This window comes from Sminthopsis crassicaudata, chromosome 3 (genome assembly GCF_048593235.1).
Source record: "Sminthopsis crassicaudata isolate SCR6 chromosome 3, ASM4859323v1, whole genome shotgun sequence".
In the NCBI taxonomy this organism is placed as follows: domain Eukaryota; kingdom Metazoa; phylum Chordata; class Mammalia; order Dasyuromorphia; family Dasyuridae; genus Sminthopsis; species Sminthopsis crassicaudata.
Window position 1 is genome coordinate 339,666,367 of NC_133619.1, and position 21,637 is coordinate 339,688,003.

Here is a 21,637-nt window from a genome sequence, read left to right on the forward strand (position 1 = left end):
CGAATCGAGTAATCTTAAAGCAATATTCTGATTGTGTTACTTTTTGATTAAAAAAAATCAATGGTTCCTTTTTGCCAGATAAATAAAATATGGATTTCTTGTTCTGCTAACATTTCCATTCTACCTTTTTTCAATCTCTTCCCCTTTGGCTGTATTGCAGCCAAATTGGCCTACTAACTATCTGGAATTTTTATTCCATCCTCTCCTATTTTCCTAACTTTTTGTCTTTCACCCTCTCCGATTCCCCTTCCCTTGTCTTCTTTGAAGGACTGGGCTGACTAACCTATGAAAGCTTCTCTAAACCCCTCTTTATCTATGAAGTATCTAACCTCTTCTTTCTATCGTTCCAACTGAAAATGACTTCTCCCTCTTCAAACTCTCTTTTGTATTCTGCCTATATTATAGTTACTTGTGAGCATGGATTAACTCCATCTTCTAAAAATTATAAGCTTCCTGAGAGCAAAAGCTATGTTTTAAATCATCTTTATATCCTCAGTGACTTACACATAGCAGGAATTTAATAATTGTTGACTTGAATTGAATTTCCATTTTTTAGATGAAGATATTATATGAGTGTTAGTCTTAGAAAAAAATCTGTTTATGAGTGTAGCTATAATTCTGTACTGCTTGTCATCAAGTATTTACTGAGCAGAGTAATGACTAAGCACCTGAGTGAGGCAATAAAGCCCACAGACTGTCCCTGTCCTTATGGAGCTTTTGCCTAAATAATGTAGTGGTCATTGCCACTGTGATGGTAAGAAGTTAAAATCTTTACTAAGCAAGTTAAAACATCAAATTGATTAGTGGTTATGGTAAAGCAAAAGCTAAATTGGACTGATGTCATTGTAATCACCTTGTTGGGAATAGTGATAATTGGAGATCCCCTTTTATAGATGTTGTTGGTTGACAATAAGATTTTAGGATTGGAATCTTGCCATTAATTTTGAATCATCTCAGAAGGAAAGAATTAAAATTCAAATTCAGTGCCTTTAAAACCAAGGTGTCTATTGAAGTTATGGGCATTATTGTTAAAGAGAGGTATGACTATGACATTCTCCCATTCCTGAGGCTATAATGGCTACAAATTAACTTAAAGATAAAGAAGATTTAAAAAAAATAACTATAGAGCTGGAGGTAACCTTGGAGGCCATCTAGTTTAATTCCACATTTTGTAGATGAAGAAACTAAGGTCAGGAGAGGTTTTGTAGTTGGCTTAAGGAAACACAGATAGCAAATGGGGATGGCGCTCAGGTTTTCTGACTCCCCATCAGTCATTCTTTCCACTTTACATGACTTTACAAACTCTTCTGTTTGATATTTCATAATATGGCTCCAGCTTATTTTTTAAAGAATTATTTCACATTATTTTCTCTTTTTGCTTCTATATTTCAGTCAAATTGCCCTACCCACTGCTTTTTTTTTTTTTTTTTTTTTTACATCATTCTATATTCCCATTTTGTGCCTTTGAACAGGTTGTCCCCCAATTCCTGGAATGTCTTCCTTTTTCATTTGTACTTCTTGGAATCTCTACCTCCCTTACAGGGTTGAGCTCAAGTATCCTGTCCTGAGATGTGGTCTTTCTTAATCCTCCTCTGGCTCATTCTTCCCCATGTCCCCTAATTTAGCCTGAATGTATTTACTTGTCCTTTTTTACCAGAGTATATGCTCCTTAAGTGTGGAAATGGTTTCATTTTTGTCTTTGCATTCTCTCAATACTTAGGATGTTGCCTGGTTACAGAATAGATCCTTAATAAATGCTTATTGAATTTAAATGATGATGATTCGCCACAATTACTACTATTATTATAACTACTACCATTGCCACCACTGTTACTACTACTACTACTATTATTTTTTATTACTGCTACATACTACTATTACTACTACTACTACTATGACTGTGACTACTACTACTATTACTACAACCCCTACTACTACTACTACTATTACTATGATTACAATGATGACTACTACAACTACCATTGCCACCACCACCACCACCACCACCACTACTACTATTACTATTATTACTAATACTACTACTGTTACTATTACTACTACTACTACTATGACTGTGACTACTACTACTATTACTACAACCACCACTACAACTATTATTACTCCTACTATTACTATTACTATGACTACTACTACTACTATTACTACAACCAATACTACTACTACAATGATGATGACTACTACTCCTATTACTACAACCATTACTACTACTACTATTACTACAACCACTACTACTACTACAATTACTATAACCACTACAACTACTACTATTACTATGACTACTACTACTAAAACTATTACTACTACCACACCACTACTACTGTCATTACAACCACTACTACTACTACTATTACTACACTACTATCATTACAACTACCATTACTACTACTGCTATTACTATGACTACTACTACTATCATTACAACCACTACTACTACGACAACTACTATTACTACAACAACTACTACTATTACTACTACTATTATCATTACAACCACTACTACTACTATCATTACAACCACTACTACTACTATTACTATGACTACTGCTACTGTTACTACTACTACTATTATTACAACCACTACCACCACTACTACTACTACTATTACTATGACTATGACTACAACTACTACATCACACAGGATAATAGATAGAGATCTGGTCTTGATGTTAGGAACACTAGATTCAAGTCCCACATCTGACACATACTGACTGTGTAGTCCTGGGAACCTTTCAAATGTAGAGATTCTTAATCTTTTTTTAGGTCACAAACCCCTCTGATGGAGCCTTTGGTCCCTTTGTCAGAACAATGTTTTTAAACAGTTGAAGGAAATGCTAAATTTCAGTTAGAGATTTATGAAAAAAAAATGCAGGTTTAAAAAAAATATCCAAGTATATGAACTTTACTGAAATCTATGCATAGACCTATTAGAGGGATGTGGGTCCTGAGTTAAGAGTCCCATTCTAAGACTACAAATTATTACAAAGATAGTTACCTGCAGTAGTAAATAGGACTGTCTTTCTAGAAGCTTTCCATACCAATGAAAGTTGAGGAGCTCCCCTATTCCTCCCCCGAGGAATATTTGTTGTTCAATAATAGTCAACTTTTTGGGTCCCTACTTGAAGTTTTCTTGGCAAAGACACTACAGTGGATTGCCATTTCCTTCTAAAGCTCATTTTACAGATGGGGAAACTGAGGCATATAGAATTAAGTGATTTACCCTGGCTCACACATTATGTAAGTATTCTAGGCCAGATTTTGAAATCAGGTCTTCCTGATTCCAGACCCAGTGCTTTATCCACTAAGGAAATAGTCCTCCACAAAAGTCATTCTTGCATAAAAGTGTTCCAGCACAAACTCTGAAGCTGGAAAGGTTTTAAACATACATATTACCCACTGGAAATGGACTTGATTTTGGTCTGGCTCAGTTTGGAAAAGGTTATCCCCACAGGACTGGCTACCAGGTGATCTTTTTATCCCATTGTTAGCTTATAATAATTGTCTCCTAAAAGTGAGATAGAACAGTGCTTGGTACAAGTGGAAGGAAGAACCACAATGAAGAAATCCTAGCTCCTTAATATTGTGGCTGTTTATAATATTAGCCATGTAAACAGCTTTAGGCTCCTGGAATAATGGGACCAGAATCTGATCTGTGATAACAAGAACTCCCAGAAAGCACATAGAACTTGGTCTATTAGCAATAAACATCATGGATTTATGGAAAGTTATGTTGGAAAATCTCCATAGCTCATGGAGCTAGAGAAACATTAAGAGGTGAAGAGAATGCTGTGAAAACTGAATCAAAACGACAGGAGACTGGAGGGAATTAAGTGAGGCTCTAGACAGGGAACTAGACAGACAGAATCAATTACGACTGTGAGCAACAAAGGCAAAATGGAAGGAATTAAAACTTGACAGCTGAGAATATGAACAAATTTGGTCCAGCAGTTTAAGACAAAAGAACTAACAGAAAACACATTTATTATTTGAAAAGAAAGATGAGGAAATGAATGATGCTGCTGGAATATCTGAATTCTCCACTGAAGTGCTTCATTAAGTCTGCTTTTAATGAGAAAATGCAGGTAGGACCATTAAGAAGTAATGATGGCCTTGTAAATACAACTCCTGCTAAAAGGCTACTTTGGCAGTTGAGGGGAGATAAATCAGTTGATCAGGATTATGTATGTATCTCAGGTTATTAAGGGATTAGCTAATGAATTTGCCAAACCTCTGGCAGTTATTTTAAAGTAAAAAAAGGAATGAAGAAGGTGATACATAAATATGGAGAGAAAAGGGCAAGAGTATTGAGCTATGGAACAAAGGAGGGAGCCTGGAAACTATGTTCTGACCTTAAGACAAGCAAGGATAATGCTTATAATTTTCTGTGGGTGTGGTGGTGGAAAGAGTATTCGATGTTCTGGAGTCAGATGGACCTGAATTCACTTTCTTTTTCTGTCCCTTACTACCTGTGTGACTTTGACTTACATCTGTTTTCTCAATAGTCAGACAAAGGTTTGGATTCAATGGTCTGTGAGATCTATCCTTCCAGCTCTGAACCTATGATTTATTGTATTGTATTATATATATTGTAACTACTAAGCAGAAAACTTAATTTTAAAAGATGAAAAATAATAGAATATTTTATGACTAGATAGTATTTGTAAAAAGCACTTAGCACAGTGCCTGGAACACAGTAGTTGCTATATTAAATATTTCTTCCTCTTTCCCTTTCCTTCCTTTGAACAACTTATTGCCCACTTGGTCTTGTCCCGATGGCCTTAGAGTGAATGTAAATACCAATTGTGGCTGTTTTGGCCAGAAACCCTGAGATTGTTTGTTATAGGCCAGAATTCTGAACTTGAAACAAGGATTCATACAAGATGCTAATTCAGTGGAATTGATAGAGACAATGGTTGTTTAGCATGGTGCTTAATAGTTCTCTAGTGTCGTACATGTACTTAGTACTTAATATAGTTCTACAAGATTCACACCTATGATGATGTAATTGTAAGAGAACATATAATCGGGGATACAGAACCAGATTCACTGAGAGCCAGAGAAGATAGAGGACTGGAGGCTGGAGCTCAAACTCTGAGAGCCAAGGAGAAAGATTCATTCCATCTTTGGTCAGGCTCCTGGTGGCTGGTCTCCTTCACTTCCCCCACTAAGACCAAGGCCATACTTAAAGGCTCTCCAGAAAGCTGACTCAGGGCCAGGCAAGGAGACAAGACTTTGAAGGAGACAATAAAGACTTTCAGATTTTAATACCTGGCAATTCTTGTGGTGATTAATCTACTGAAAAGAAGGCTGCTCCAAGACTCCAGAAAACCCAACGAGAACATTACAAGTGTTCCCTTCCCAGATTGATATTTTTTTCTTTTGACTAGGTAAAAGGGCCATTCTCTGTTTAATTTCTTTACCTAACCTTAATCACTGAATAATATGTTACCTCTTCAAACTGCAATCTGGGAAAGAGCTTAGTTTAAAAAGGCCAAGGTCTTCCACTGCATCTAGACATTTCCAATTGTCCTGATCTGTCTCTTGCCATTGAACCCAGATAGCTCTGGAGGGGAAAGTGAGGTAGGGGACCTTGCACAGCCCTTCCTCATTCATTTACATGTTGTACCATCACCTCCCTGATGTCATGGTCCTCTTCGAGAACAAAGGACAAACAACAACAACAAAATTGATAAAAAATTGCTCCATTGTCAAACCTTTGGGCCAGGAAATCAATCAATTAAACAATAAACAAACAAGTATTTATTAAGCATTTACTCTCTAACAGGTGGATACAAATACAAAGAATGAACCCTCCATTTCTATACTTTAATGGGGGATTTAAGTACATATAAAACATATACCACATATATATGGTGGCAATAGTCTAGCTTCTCACCCCCAAAGTTAATTAATTAATTAATTAATATAAATATGTACAAAAAAGTTAAATGAAAGAGGACATTAACAATTCCTAGAATTAAAACAGATTTTAAGTAGAAAATGGTTCTTGAGCTGCATCTTAAAGGAAAAGAGAAACGTTGAGGAAGAAGCCAGAATAGGACATGTTCAAGGCATTGGGGGTAACTAGCATATAGCCATAGGTTCAGGGAAATGGAGTTCTCTGTACAAGGGGCAGGGTGAAAACCCGATTGGCTGGATCACAGAGAGCAGGAGGGGGAATAATATACAGTGAGGCTAGAAAGATGAGATGGGGCTTTAAAAGCTAAAGAGAGGGATTTATATTTGATTGTAGAGACAATAGGAAGCTACTATAGTTGGTCAAGTAGAGGCAAGAAAGTTAAAATCATCCATTCCTTTGGGATAGTTATCTATTTTTTGAGCCCTAAAGAATTATTAAGCAAAATGTAACCAAATTCCCAATAAGAATATGCAAGGTAATTTAAAAAGCCAGGTTGATTAAGAAAGCCATATAAAGAATGTTTGAGGTTCAAATTGGAGTCCTCTAAAATGTGGAAATTAGTTTGGAGAAGAGAAAATTTGGGGGTGGGAAACTGGAATATTGCCACCCTTAGTCTTCAGATATGTGAGGGGCTCTCACGTGGATGTTAGATCATACATGTTCTGTGTGGTTCTGCAGAATAGAATTAGGAGAAGGATGCCTATTGTAGGGAATAGGATTTTGGCTGGACATAGAGAAGAACTTTTGAGTCAATTAAACTGTTGAACAATAGACTCATATGCCTTGGGAACTAGCAAGTGCCCCATCTTTGGGGAGGGAGAAGGGTGTTCAAACAGATGTTGAATAAATTAGTCTTGATGTAATTGCTAAGGTAGCTGGGCACTAGGTAGGAGCTTGTCTCAAGACCTCTGAGGTCCTTTCCATAAATTCTTAAAGGCTGCTATTCATGAGTTCTAAGAAATCATATGAGATTTATATACACACACACACATACACATGGCTATATGTATGCACATGATTTGTGCATATGTATCTCTATGTGTATATGTGTATGTATATTTCTAAAGTCCTCCCCAAGTCCTTACAGAAGTCCATTCTAGCATCTTAAAAGACAACCAGAAGCATTCTTTCAATATATGTGTCAAAAAGGTTTATAAAGATATAATTAGGAAATATAAAGTCCCCTGCTCCAAAGTATATCTTCTTAGAACCTTAAAGGCAAACAGAAGCATTTTTTAAATACATATGTCAAAAAGTCCAAGATAAAAATTCACCTTTTTATTAGCTGGTGAAGGGTAATCAACAGCAGATGAAAGTACTAGGAAGATAAGCATTTAATCTCTATTGGCTTTTATGCAATCTTACAGAAAAGGCCTAAGTAGACAGAACAAATATATCTAGAATCTAGGATATAATCTAGGATGGAAAGGTAGAAAGTCAATATTAGATAAGGAGGGTTATCTTCTAAGACTGTTTATTAAAACAGTGTTTTCAAATAAGCAAGCTGCAATGAAAAGTCACAGTTGTGATACACTGTAATACAACACAGGCTGAGGAATCCTAAATACAGATCAGTACATACTATTTGATCAAATAAGATGACATGGCTGTAGAGAGGATAAACAGAAATATACTGCAATATTCAAAATCCCTCATCAAATAATATTTGTGGCTACTACATGTTACCTACTTCTACATATTGTGAAGGGTAGAAACCCTCAAGCTTCTAGTCCAGATGAAGAGCTAAGGCTAATAAACTCAATCAAATAACAACACAAGATAGTGAGTTGTTCAGTCATTTTCAATTCTCTATGACACCATTTAGGGTTTCTTTAGCAAATATTGAAGTGGTTTGCCATTTCCTTCTTCAGCTCATACAGATAAGGAAACTGGGGCAAACAGGGTAAAGTCATTTGCTCAGTGTCACAGAGCTAATAAATGCCTGAGGTTGGATTTGAATTCAGGAAAAGGAGTCTTTCTGACTCCAGACTTGGTGCTCAATCCGCTGTACCACCTAGCCACCCAGGATAGTAATGAGTGACAAATAAGTGGAAAAGGAATTACAATCTTTGTAATTTCACAGGCAAGAAAGATCAGTGTGGTATGGAGAGTTTTATATGGGAGTCTTCATGGAGGAGATGGGACTAGATTGGAGCTTGAATTATAGGTAGAAATATAGTCAGTAAAGGAGGGAAGAAGGAGACAGACAATGGCAAGCAAGAGTCAGGAATATGCTAGGTATATTTGGGAGTCATTGAATAGATCCAGAATAGGCAGTTCATAATAAACTTTTAAAGGTACTTTGATATAGAAAAAGAGTTAGGTAAAGAAGTGGATAGGGTGATGGACCTAGAGTCAGGAAGGCTCATCTTCCTGAGTTCAAATCCAACTTGAGACATTTACTAGCTGTGTGACCCTGGACAAGTCACTTAATCTTGATTGTCTCAGTTTCTTTCTCTGTAAAATGAGTTAGAAAAGGAAATGGTAAACCATGCCAGTGTCTTTACCAAGAAAAGGCCAAATGGGGTCACAGTCCAATACAACTAAATTAATTCAACAACAACAAAATTATAGAGAGAGGTTTGGGGGGGATTGGGAGGGCCATAGAAGGTTAACATTCACATCCTACAGATGAAGTAAATGAGGTTTAATTAAGGGTAATGACCTGCCAAAGACTGCAGCAATAGCAATAGTGGCAATAGTCGGGGTCCAGTTTTTCTTACTAAGAAACCACTTATTTAAATCATTTAGATTTATTTAGATCACATCAGCTAGAAATGGTTTTCTTTCAAACCAATATTATAAACAAAGTACCAAGATTTATCATTCTAAGCATGGATTCTTGCTCACTTTAACCAGGTTGAATCAACCTCATGGGGAGGGGGGGTGAGGTATATGACACCTCATTCATTTCCCCTTCCTTGTTTGTACTCCAGGCAAAGGTGCAGAGGGCTCTTTCCAGGGCTTTTAAAAACAAAACCAAAGAGGCTTTGAAGAGAGCTCCATTTCTAAATTATTCACCTTTCCCCACTGCCAAAGCTTTCCAGGTAGGAGACCTTTTGTTTCCCCAGGAGGGCCACTGGGCCAGAACTGAGGACAGCTTTTCATACTAGGCCTTGGCTGTCTGCAGATACCAGCTCTCTCATTCCCAGACCTGCCATTCTTTTAACCTTCAGCTCCATAGAGGCCCAGAGAAGGAGGGGGAAAAAAAGCCTTTTATAACCAAATTATCTCTGTGTATTCATCTGCCATTATGTTAATGCAATGTGAAGCTCAGCAGATGGCACAAAGTAAATTATGCTGGTGGAAAAAAAAAAGAGAGAAAGAGAGAGAGAGAAAGAGAGAGAAATTGACCTTTTCAGGACTCGTTCAGATTCCAAAGCCGAGTTTGCAAACTAAAGTTTCAAGCCTGGCACCAATGCAGACAATGATTTACAAGAGGCAGCTGAGGATAGGGTTAGTAGCTTCCAGAAGCCTCTCCTGGGACCTGGGCTTTGCTTCGCTTTTCACTTACCTGCACATTTTCTCAAAGAGCTCGGCGTATCCATCACAGTTACTCTTCTGGCTCTGCAGAATGTCAGTGGGTTTGTAGGACCGGCGGTCCTTTTCCTGGGCAGCCACAATATCATACTCTGGTAGGACAAAGATGGGAAGAAAGCTAAGAGGATGGAAGGCAGGTTCCTCCCCAAAAAGGAAAATGGCAGAACAGAAGGAAAACAGTGTTTTTATCAGACAATCTGATAATCTGTTGGGTCTCAAATGTATGATTTCTTTAGCATAGGTAACTCCTAATGAAAGCCCCCCTCTTTCAATGTAGATTATCATTTACTAGGCAATTTATAATCTTAGAGGGATAGCTGGTGCACTGAGAGCTGTGAGTGACATGCTTGTAGGACAGTTTGTAACTGGAGCGGGACTTAAATACAGGTCATGCTGACTCTCTATTCATAAGATCTCTCCTCCTCATCATTATCATGAATAGTACTGGCTCATAAATAGTTTTGTATTAAAAAGTGAAAGTGGGGTACTGGACCTAAAATATATTTCATAAACTCCTTTTCTTTCTGTTTCTATTTGGATTGGTTTCCACGGGAACTTGGATCTGGGAGGCCACTAGACTGATTAGCACATTCACCAGAATGAAGGCAGATGTAAAAGAGGTAAAGGCAATTTGGGACAGTCTTTTTATGAGTACTTTTGTTAAAAGTTTGGAGGGGGAAGGAGATTAAAATAGAATTAAGAAACTGTAGATTTGTTATATCTGCTTGCTCTCCCAAAGCATATAAAATTTGAAACTGGTCATCTAGGAGCAACTAGAGGATGCTGTTGATAGATTTCTGGGCCTGGAGTCAGGAAGATCTAAGTTCAAATGTGGCCTCAGACACTTAGTATGACCCTCTGCAAGTCACTTAACCTGTTTGCATCAATTTCCTTATCTAAAAAAATGATCTGGAGAAGGAAATGGCAAACCACTCTAATATCTTTGCCAAGAAAACCCAAATGGGGTCACAAAGAGTCAGACGTGATTGAATTGACTAAACATTGACAACAACACAGAAAATCAGTTCCTATGAACAGTTATCAAGAGGCCAGGCCTACTTGGATGATAAAGTTTGTAATGAGACTCACATATCTATTTATTAGACTAAAAAAAAGGGGGGGGGGGAGGGCTTTCTAGGCTGGATGGGTGGCATTGCATACAGGAACTATCCTTGGTTCCTGAGGTCTGTGCCCACTGACTTCAGCTGAGGGTTTCTGAGAGCATGTCAGAGAAAGGAAAGAGACTCCCAGGCAATGCAAATCAAGCTATGAAAGCTTAAGCCTGGGGACCAAAGTGTTGCTGCTCTGTCATTAACCGCCAGAACGAGAGATTGATTTCTACCATTCTACGCTCGCTGCCATGAGGGCAGTTGAATAGTTGAATCCTCATAAATTCCAAATGGAGAGAGAAATCTGCTCCTGAATGGAATATCTCAGTGATCAGGGCCTCATTGGAACATGAGTGGGCCAGGAAATGCTTTTATCGGATGAATGGCTTATAGCACTGGTCTTGTGCCAAGACCAGAGGTCCTGGTGATCTGTTTTTAAAAGTGACACTTTCATCATGAAGGCAAAGTCCATCCTTCAGGAGACACTGTAATTAATTGATGTGTAGAAGGAATTACTGGGAAGTAGGTCTGCTGTGACAGGTGTAATATATACATAAGAACATGAATAAGTATAAATTTATATGCATGCATGTTTGAATGCAAACATGTATGTATCTGTATATGTTTAGGCATGTGTCTATACATGTACACATATATGTGCACACACATACACATATATAAATGTACCTGTGGATGAGGGCTTGTGTGCACATGAATGTACATATTTATGTATATGTAAGAGTATAAATGTGTTTAAGTATATCTCTGGCTGTGAATGTAGGCATATGTGAGTGTAAATCCATGTGTATTAGTATATCTATATGAGAACATGTTTAAATGTGTTTGAATGTATATGATTATGTATCACTGAGTAAATGAGCATTTGTTCACATACATGTGTATATATGTGTGTGTGTGTAGGAGACACATAGCATAGGAGGGAGAGAGAGAGAGAGAGAGAGAGAGAGAGAGAGAGAGAGAGAGAGAGAGCTGGTTTTAGAGGTAGAAAGAATGGAGTTTAAGTCCTGATTTGAAACATAATGGAATAAGAGGAAAAGTATTTATTAAGCACTTACTATGAGCCACATAATGTGTAAGCACTTTACAAATATGACCTCATTTGATCCTTATGATAATCTGAGATGGTAGATGCTGTTATAATCCCCATTTTATAGTTGATGTAACTGAGGCAGACTGAGAGCAAATGACTTACTTCCCCAGAGTCATACAATGACTAGTAAATGTCTGAGAACAAAGTTGAATACAGGTCTCCTAACTCCAAGACTGGTACACTAACCATTAGGCTATTTAGCTGCCTTTGCCACTTCAGACAAATCCAATCCTTTAAGACTCTGTGTTGCAGAGAAGTCCCTGACATTTTGGTATTTTCTCATTTGGGAGTTTCCTATACCAAAGTAATCTCAGAACCAGTCCCTATATCTCTATATGTACATATTAGTCCTTCAGTTATTTTCAATTGTGTCTCATTCTTTTAGACTCCATTTAAAGTTTTCTTGGCAAAGATAGTCTAATGGTTTGCCATTTTCTTTTCCAGCTCATTTTATAGATGAGAAAACCAAGGCAAGCAAGATAAAGTGACTTTCCCAGGATCACACAGGCAGAAGATGTGCGAAGTCAGATAGGTGTATATCTGTGCATTTGCATGGGAGGAACTGTGGTAAGAGCAGAGGCTAACATTTATATAACTCCTACTATGTGTCAGTGCTAAGTGCTTTACAATTATTATCTCATTTGATCCTGGCAACAATCCTGAGAGTAGGTGCTATTATTATCTTCATTTTACAGATAAGTAAACTGGCCCAAACAAGGGTTAAATGACTTGCCTAGGGTCAAATAGAAAGGAAAGAGGGCTGGGCCTAGAATAAGGAAAACTTGGATTCATATCCCACCTCTGACCACCAATTAACTGACTGATTATGGGCAAAACACTTAATCTCATCTCAGAGATGAGTATTCTTAAAGCTTCCCTCATGGGTTTTTGTGAGCCTCAAATGAAAGAATAGTTGTAAACTATGTTTGACAAATGACAAATGACAACAAACAACAGCTATTTTAAAAAATATATTTTTTTTACTATCTAAGTTGCAGAGAAATCCCTGACAGGTACTGGGTATTTATTTATTCATATGTGTATATGTGTTATATATGTGTAAACAATAAACACACACATATAAAACAAATCACAGCCCATCGGCTTGTCTTCCCTGAATGTCTATGATTGGTTCCCGTGATGCTCTGGAGATAGAACAGAGCTCATATAAAAAAGGGTCTAATGATGTGACTTGCAACTTCAGCTTAAGAATTACAAATCAAATCTTCCATGATGTCTCAATCCCCCACCATTGGGGAAGATTGCCCAAGAATAGGTGCCCAAGGGGTGGGGTCTATTTAATCTCTTCCATATAAATGCTTTATTAAAGGTACCAATAAGGAACAAAATGAACCAATTTGAGATTTAGCTCCTTTAATCTGAATCTCTTCTGAAGAGATATAATGAGCTATAGATTCTGTGTATTTTGCAGTAAATTGAAGTCCACAAAGTGGTTCAATGGGTGAGAGACCTGGACTTGGACTTAAGGTGACCAGCCGTCAAATCTCTCTTCAAACACATTCTAGGCAAAGAACAATGCCCATCTATCTCTGGGCAAGGTATTTGACTCCCTCAGCCTCAGTTTCCTTATCTGCAAAATTAGCAAAATAAGAGCACCTACCTCATAGAATTAAAAAGATCAAGGGAAAGTAACAAATATAGAGCTTGGCAAGTCTTAAAGAGTTATAGAATGCTGGTTGTTATAATTATTTTATTGTTCTTTTATTATTATTATAATTATTTTATTAATTGTATTATTACCAATAGTCAGAGCTGACTGTTACACCCATGTTGTGTAACCTACCTATGTGATGGCATATCCACACCCAAATGGCTCTGACTTTCTCCAGGTCTGTATGAGCCTCCTGGAGCAAGACTTTCACCAGTTCTTCCAAACTAGACTTGACCTCCACCTTTGGGAAGAACACAATGGGTCAGAAGCAGGGCAATTATGGAATAAGAGGAACTATCTTTTCCCCATATTGTTAGTTTGGAAAAAAATTGGATGTTGACTGAGGTATGGGGGATAGAAGAGAGCAAGGCAATAGCTAAGTATGATTCATGGCAAGAACTGAACTGGCCAACATTGATGTGACCATAACCCTCTCTTGTGGAACTTCTTTCACCCTCAGTTTGTGGCCTCTCTCTTCTTTTTCTCATCATTCTTCTAGCCACTAGAGTTTCTGAGGTATCAGAATATAATTACTGCACCTCTTACTTTTTCTTCCCCCATTCTTCTGTGAGTTTTGCAATCGAAACCAAGCTGTTTTGTTGTTAGGGGCAAATGTAATGTTGGAATTGGGATCAGTGATGGCCAACAGGGGTCCAGGAGCAGAAAAATAGTTCATTAGGATAATTTAATAGATAACAGAATTCCTAGACAGCAAGAAATCAGGTCAGAGGAAATCAGCTAAGAATGGTTGTAGCAGGAAAGTCCATTCAAGAGGGGTCCATAATCTAAAGGTGATGAAGGTGGTCACAAAGAACAATAAAAGTAAAAAAGAGTGATGAACTAATTCATCCCAGCTCCAAGATTAGCTGCTCTCTATGTTTTCTGGAATAAGGCTCATTAGAGTTCATTTTAGTCAGAAAGGATACATAAGAATAGAGGGGAAGAGATGCTGGCAACTGTTGGCATTTTCCACATATGCTAATGTGGATACAGACCACCTTTGAAGAAATTTGTATCACTTGGTGAGTTTTCGGTATTCTGGAGGAGCTCTGTGAAGCTGGACTTTAGTTCTACCATCCTATGGTATTCTAACCCATGCCCTGAGAGGATCTTCCTATCTGAGGATCAGAGGCCAGCACAGCACATGGTGGATCTCTTACCTTGGAGGCATACTCATCCAATTTTTCAAACTGCCTTAGGTCTAAGGGCATGGATTTCAGACTAGACCGATCCTTTTCTCAATTGTGAAGGTAACTCTTAATAGTGTTGTTCGTTCTAGACAATAATAATGTCTAGTGAGCTTATGTCAAACAAATGGAGAAATAGGGGACTTCTACCCAAAGTGGACTCCTAGCACAGGCTAGTTGGGACAGGTTTAACATTTCAGGTAAGAAAGTATCTATTTACTAGAAAATGTTTTTTCTCTTCCTTCCTCTGAGATACTCTCTCAAGAGAACTGAGTATTATTCCTGGTTCTGTCATTTAACTGGATAAGTCTCTGGACTTCAGTTTCCTCACCTTAAAATAGTGTGTGTATGTGTGTGTGTGTGTGTGTGTGTGTGTGTGTGTGTGTGTGTGTGTGTGTGAGAGAGAGAGAGAGAGAGAGAGAGAGAGAGAGAGAGAGAGAGAGAGAGAGAGAGAGAGAGAAACAGAGACAGAGACAGAGACAGGAAGAGAGAATGGATTACGATAAATATCCTTCCGAATCTAATATGAATCTGAATAAGATAAACAAAATCAACAACATTTATTATTATTAACATACATCAATCTGAGTCAAGTGGATTTTTGTAAATATGGATATCATTTAGATTGTCTCCTTCAGTTTCTCTATAATAAATGTCTATAGAGACATAGGATACACTAACTCTCAATTATCCATAGTTAAAGGAGATGAGGTGAGGCACTAACTAAAATCTACAAATTATTCATTATCTTATAGCATCCAGTTATTTCAAGCTCTGCATCCTTACTCCTGGTCACAGATAAACCTCACATATAGAAAAAGTATGTGGGTACCCAAGAGGCACAATTTTGGGGATGTTTTGGAAACTTTCTACTGATCCAAAACATCCTCTTTTCTCAACAAATTATTTTTTAAAACCTGGTACTATTTACAGATTCATTCTCTTAGCTTATCACTTATTGTTGGCATTGTCACTTATTAAAATTTTGACTTTTCTTCAGGGACTGAAAGATGAAATTTTATAGAGGGGAATATACAGATGGCATGGAGGCAAGAATATAAACCTTAGTAGCAGGAATGCTTGAATCCAAGTTCTTTTTCTGGCATATACCTGCTAGATAATAGATACCTGGGCAAGTCATTTAACCTTTTCAGTGCCTCAGTAAATCCTTGAAGATTAAGTTTTAGATCTGTTGCTATTTACATTGGTAGAGGAAGTTTTCCTATATGGAGTTTATTATATTAATGAAATCACAAGTCTGGAACAACACACACACACACACACACACACACACACAATTCAATTTGTGTACAAACACAAACACACACTTATTCCTGAGACATAAATGTATTTGTTGTTGCTATTCAGTAATTTCAGTTGTGTCCAGCTGTTTATGATTCTATTTGGGGTTTTCATGGCAAAGATACCAGAGTGGTTTGCCATTTCCTTTTCCAGCTCATTTTACAGTTGAGGGAAAACAGGGTGAAGTGAGTTGTTCAGGGTTACACAGCTAGGAAGTGTCTGAGGCCAAATTTGAACTCAGAAAAATGAATCAAGCCTGATATTTTATCCACTATCCCACCTAGCTGCCACATAATTTATATATGCAACATATACATAGGTATATGTGATATTTGCATATGTGCATATAAATACATCTACATTTCTTAAGAATAAGACAAGAAAGAATTTAATAAAGATAAATGTAAATTCTATATTTAGGTAAAAAAAATCTAAATCACAAATTTAGGATAGACTTAGTGTGTCTAGACAATGCTTCCTGTGAAAAAGATGGGCAATGGTGGTGGGAGATGATAGACTATATATCCAATATTATTCAACGGTATGACATAGTAGCCAAAAAAGTTACTATTATGCTAGTTTGCCTTAAGATAGTTATAATGTTCTGAATAAGGGATAGAGAATAGCTCTGCTTTACTTCACTCTAAGGCTGCTAGGTGACACAATGGATAGAGAGCTGGACCTAGATAGAGCCAGGACATATCTTAAGTATTGTATTTTTGTTCTGGGCATCATATTTTAACACATATGGAGGGCTTCCAGAAGAGAATGACGTGGATAGTAAGGTAACTGCCAAAAAACAATCATTTAAAGGAATTGTGGATGTTTAGCTTAGAGAGAAAATTTAAAAAAAAATTTCAACAGTTGTCTTCAAATATTTGGAAGACTTTTAGGGAAGAGGGCTTGTGCTTGTTATTTCTGACCCAAAAATGTAGAATTAGGAGGAAAGGGTTAGAAATCACAGAGGCATGTTTTGGCTTACGGTAAATAAAATTTCTTAAATATTTATACTATCCAAAGGAGGTTGGAAGGTAGGAGGTTTCCAATCATTGCAGGTCTTCCAGTAAAAGCTAAGAAACCATTTCTAAGAATTTTTTTGCAAAGACTTTTTGTGGATACAGATTTGTCTAGATGGCCTTTGAGGTCTCTTCTGGCTTCTTGATTCTGTAATTCATTAAGCTAATGAACTATAAGCATGTTAGTATGAATCAATACCAATTATTTTAGGGGCAGCTAGGTGGTGCAGTGGGTAAGAGTTATGGACCTGGAATCAGGAAGACTCATCTTCCTGAATTCAAATCCAACCTCAGACACTGTGTGATCCTGAGAAAGTCACTTAACCTTGTTTGGCTGAGTTATCTCATGGAGTTATTTTCCTGGAGAAGTACATGACAAACCACTCCAGTATCTTTGCAAAGAAAACTTGAAATGGGTCATGAAGAATTGGCCATGATTGAAAACAACTGAATAACAACAACATGAATCAATTTATCAGAACATTTTCAAACTGATAGGTCTTCTGGACTAATTTTAAGATAATGAAATACCAAAAAAGTTTCCTTAATGATGGAGAAAAAAAGAGGTCCAGGGCTTTGGGCATGACATTGGCATGTGGCTAGAACTGGGTGGGTGAAGAATCATTGTGTAAAGGTCTGGAGGGAAACAGTATAAAAGAAGACCAAAGCTTTGGTAAGAATATGGTAGGATACAGGAGAAAAAATCCTTATTTCATAATTTTACCCAGAGTTACTTTTGCATCCTATTAAAACTTTTATTCTGTGTTTCTTATGGCAGGAGCTCAATTAATGTTCATTGGATAGATGGAGGGAGGGAAGGTGGGTGAGATGGAACCATTTAAATACGAGTATAGTGAAGTGACTTTGAACTCTTAATGATGCAGAAAAAGGTCAGAAAGTGGGAAGCCCAAGGAGGTTATAAGTCAAAGGAGTCCTAGATAATTGACCAATTAAATAATGAACTCTTGAATAATGGAAATCTTGTTATCCATAAAATTTCTTTACCTAGTTTGCAAAATGATGGCAATAAACTGAAGAATATTATTAATGTGAACTAGAGATTTGAAAAATGTCTCCTATTTGATGGTAAGCTCCACAAGGGCAATGAATACCTCTTAGATCTTAATTGGATGTCTCTTTGGGACTAGAGTGCTTTATAAATGATTACTACATTGAAATGAACTGTTTTTGTTGCATCAAAAATATTCTCTATTGTTGCAAGCTGAACTTCTTACCACTATGAAAAAAAAATAATTTGATGTTTAAGAAGAACCTGGGCATTTTAATTTATCACTACCAAGCATTTTAGAATGGCCACTGACAGAGAGCTCTGACCCCAGAAGTGCTTCGTCCTTATGTTTCAAAGAAAAGGCCTCTTTGAGGATGCCATTTAATGCTGTGATCAGCAAAAAGTGGTCAGGAGAACAGAGATACCAGCCAAGTCAGGAGGACAGGTTGGGAAGGCATAGGAGAAAACAAAGTATATTAGATTTTGTTCTTTTTTTTGCTTAAATCATAAACATCAGCAAATACACTAGGAATTGTCATTGAATAAAGATCTTTAGCTACTCCTGATTAGCTTAATGGACAACAGAGAGAGGGGAGGATGTTATTGCAGTCAATTGTGACACTGTGTGATCCTGTGTGATCACCTGGTGATAAGGTAGAAAAACTCCAGTGCTGGGAATGCCATTGCCAAGGACTCTCCAAAAGGCTTCTTCTGAAGGGCTCAGTCCTGGGAATGGAAAGCTGTGACTTTGAGCTCTAGAGCAGGGCTACCTATTCCATAGCCCTTTGACTCATACCTCACATACATTTCAAGAATTACTAGCCCCAGACACAGGGTCCTGAACAAAGTACAGACTTTAGAAAATTTTTGATCCGTGATACCCTTCACAGATTTTTGAATCCTACTGAGACAGAGGAATCTAATGAAGAGAAAATTTGGATGGGATTCTAGAAAACAAGACTATTTTCCTGGCTCCATCACTCAGCAACTGTGACCTTGGGCAAATGACTGCCTCCCAAAACTACTTCACAGAGTAGAGATAAAAGGAGGTAATGGTAGTGGTGGTTGTTCTCTGTCTCTTTTTTAACCTTTCCACTACTCTCATGCTCCAGACTCTTGAAGATGGTGAGAGAAGGTAGCAGTGAGTCGGCTAATTGCTCTCTTCCTTCTTACCCCCAACATTTTGCTTTGGAGATTGCAAAGTGGGGCAAACACAACTGCACAGCCACAAATTGGAATTATTGAGGGTCTATGACTACTGCTCCAAAAGTATTCAAAAAGTGAGCCAAGTGCTTTAGGGGATAGGGTGAGGAACCAGCTTTTTTATCACTAGTTCTTAAGACATATGGACAACTGAGTAATTACATGGTTGCAGAAAGATGTGGCCTCTCTTCTTCCCTCCACTATCTATCCATCCATAGTAAACAAGGGATTTTACTTCTTTTTTTTTAGCTCTTAGTTCATCCATTTCAAAAATGGAGAAGAGAAGATGATCATATTTCATAGAGACATGGAGAGAATCTAATTAATGTTTGTGAAGATTATTTGAAGTCCCTAGATACCAGGCTGCATAGGAGTACAAAGCATTTTCTTTCTAGATTTATTATTTCTTTTGGAAGGTTGGATGTGGGAGGGTTGAAGAAAGGGAGCAGGAGATTGAGGGATTATACCATTCATCTCCCTGTTTCCAGGTAGGTCAGCCCCTACACTATTATAGGCAGATCAGTCAGCGTATATTTATGGAATGTCTACTGACTGAATGATAGAATCAATCATAAAGTCATAGAATGTTAGAGGCCAGAGATCCTCTGGGCCAGCCCCCTCATTTTACAAAAGTCAGGGAGTTGAGTTTTAGAGTGATGAAGTGATTTATTCATAGTCACATAGATGGTAGATGAGCCTGAACTGGAACCCAAGTCCCCAGTGCTCTGTGTGAATATAACAGGTGCTTAGTATTTGCTGAGTGCATAAATGAGGGTAAGAGTAGGGGTGACATAGTTTCCACACACTGTAAAATCTGAAAAAGCCTGTGCATCTTCTGATACTTACTCATTTTTGGAATCACTGTGATTATATCAGAAATGAGGCATGGCAATGGGGACTTTGGGATAAAGTACTTCTCTCTTTGATAGAAACGGACAGTAGTGAGATTAATGATCCATTTTTAAAAATAGAACTACTCCAAATCCAAACCATCTAGTTGCCTTTGTACATGGTTTGATAACCAGGTATATTAGTCATGGTGCGGTGAATGATAAATATGCTGTAGTTACAGATGATGTGGTTGACAAAGGGACCTTAGAGTTAGGAAGCCCTCCCACCTCTGACATTCAGGGCAAATACTTAGCTCCAAGTATCTCAGGGAATTCTCTAAGGCAAGGGTTCTTAACCCAAGGTCCAAAAATTTGTTTTTGTTTAAGATAACAATTAATATAATTAGTTTCATTTGTAATCTATATAGTTAATTTTATGCATGTAAAATATTATTCTATGTTTCATTAAACTACCAAAGTTTCCATGACACAAAAGATTAAAAATCTCTCTCTTAAGGCTTTATGTTGCTGATTTATATTGGTAGAAGTGCTCCTTTTATCCATGAAATCACATATGGACCAAAAAATGGAAAAAGAAATTCCACCCATTAGGATTTCCTTGATTAATTCCTATTCCAGTCTTCCCATAAATTCCAGCCATTTAGAAAAGAATCAATTTTCATCTTCCTACTTAATTCTGAATTTTTTTGATGCTCTAAACTGTGTGCTTTTAGGTAAAATGTCCAAATTCTTAGAGAATGGGCTTCTTTCTCTTATGGCTAATGCTTGTTTTCCCAGAAACTTCATTTAGAAACATTCCCTGGAATAGGTTCTGGCCAGGTCCAGAACACATTGAGTCATTTGAGGACATCCCTCCACTTGGAGACATGTAGGCCAGCAGGAAATTTTCTTCCATAGTGAGACAGACATTGAGCACAAACCTGAGGATTCAGTAATCTCTTTGGTATCTGTAAGATACACTTTGGTATCTGTAAGATACATTTTGCTCTTTCTGACTACTGCCTAGGACCATCTTCTTTTGTTGAAGCAGTGGAAGGGGAGAAAGAAAAGGGGAGAAAGCCTTTTTCCAATGAAAGGTTGTAGATAATCAAGCATGGGCTAGAACAACATCAAGCTCCATGGCTTAAAAAATACAAGTAAAATCTAAGTTGTCTATATTTCATGACAATGAAATGAAACCTCACAAATGAGAGACGCAACCTTATATAATACCTTTTTTTTGTATGTATTGTTTTTCCCTTTAAAATGATGGAAGGAGTTTCACACACGTTATTCAAGGTATTACCAGTGTCACACTTGCCCTTCTGACTTCAGCACTTTCAATCCTCAGTTGTCTAAGGAGGTGGATGTAATTCTCGTAAGCCTAGCCTGGGATCTCTCTCCAGGTCTTCATTATAAAAGAAGCAGAAAAGTCTGAAGGAGTGGAAAGGGCATGAATTGCAAATCAGGAGACCTAGGCTTGGCCCAATCATTAGCTATGTGACCTCTCTCAGTCTTGGTTTTCTCATCTGTAAAAAAATTAATACTACTACCAGCCTTGTTTATCTAATAAGATAAAAATCAACTGGAATAATTGATCCTTTATTTCAGTCCCTGTCTCCTCATGTCTCTATCCCTTTGTCTCAGCTGTCCACCTTGCTCAGTTGAAGTGACATTTTCTGCAGGAAATTCAATGTCACAATTTTCTCAGGGCTAGTGC

At 37.5% G+C, this 21,637-nt stretch overlaps 1 protein-coding gene across 1 annotated transcript in view; it reads right to left on the reverse strand.

Annotated features, from left to right (window-relative positions):
• Positions 1-21,637, reverse strand: part of KY (kyphoscoliosis peptidase) — a 100,396-nt gene that overhangs the window by 41,739 nt on the left and 37,020 nt on the right. The window contains exons 6-8 of the mRNA XM_074302115.1: positions 14,531-14,607; positions 13,503-13,611; positions 9,453-9,570 (exon numbers count right to left, since the gene is read on the reverse strand). Of these exons, the coding sequence (XP_074158216.1) occupies positions 9,453-9,570; positions 13,503-13,611; positions 14,531-14,607 (304 nt within the window). The remainder of the gene's footprint in view (positions 1-9,452; positions 9,571-13,502; positions 13,612-14,530; positions 14,608-21,637) is intronic.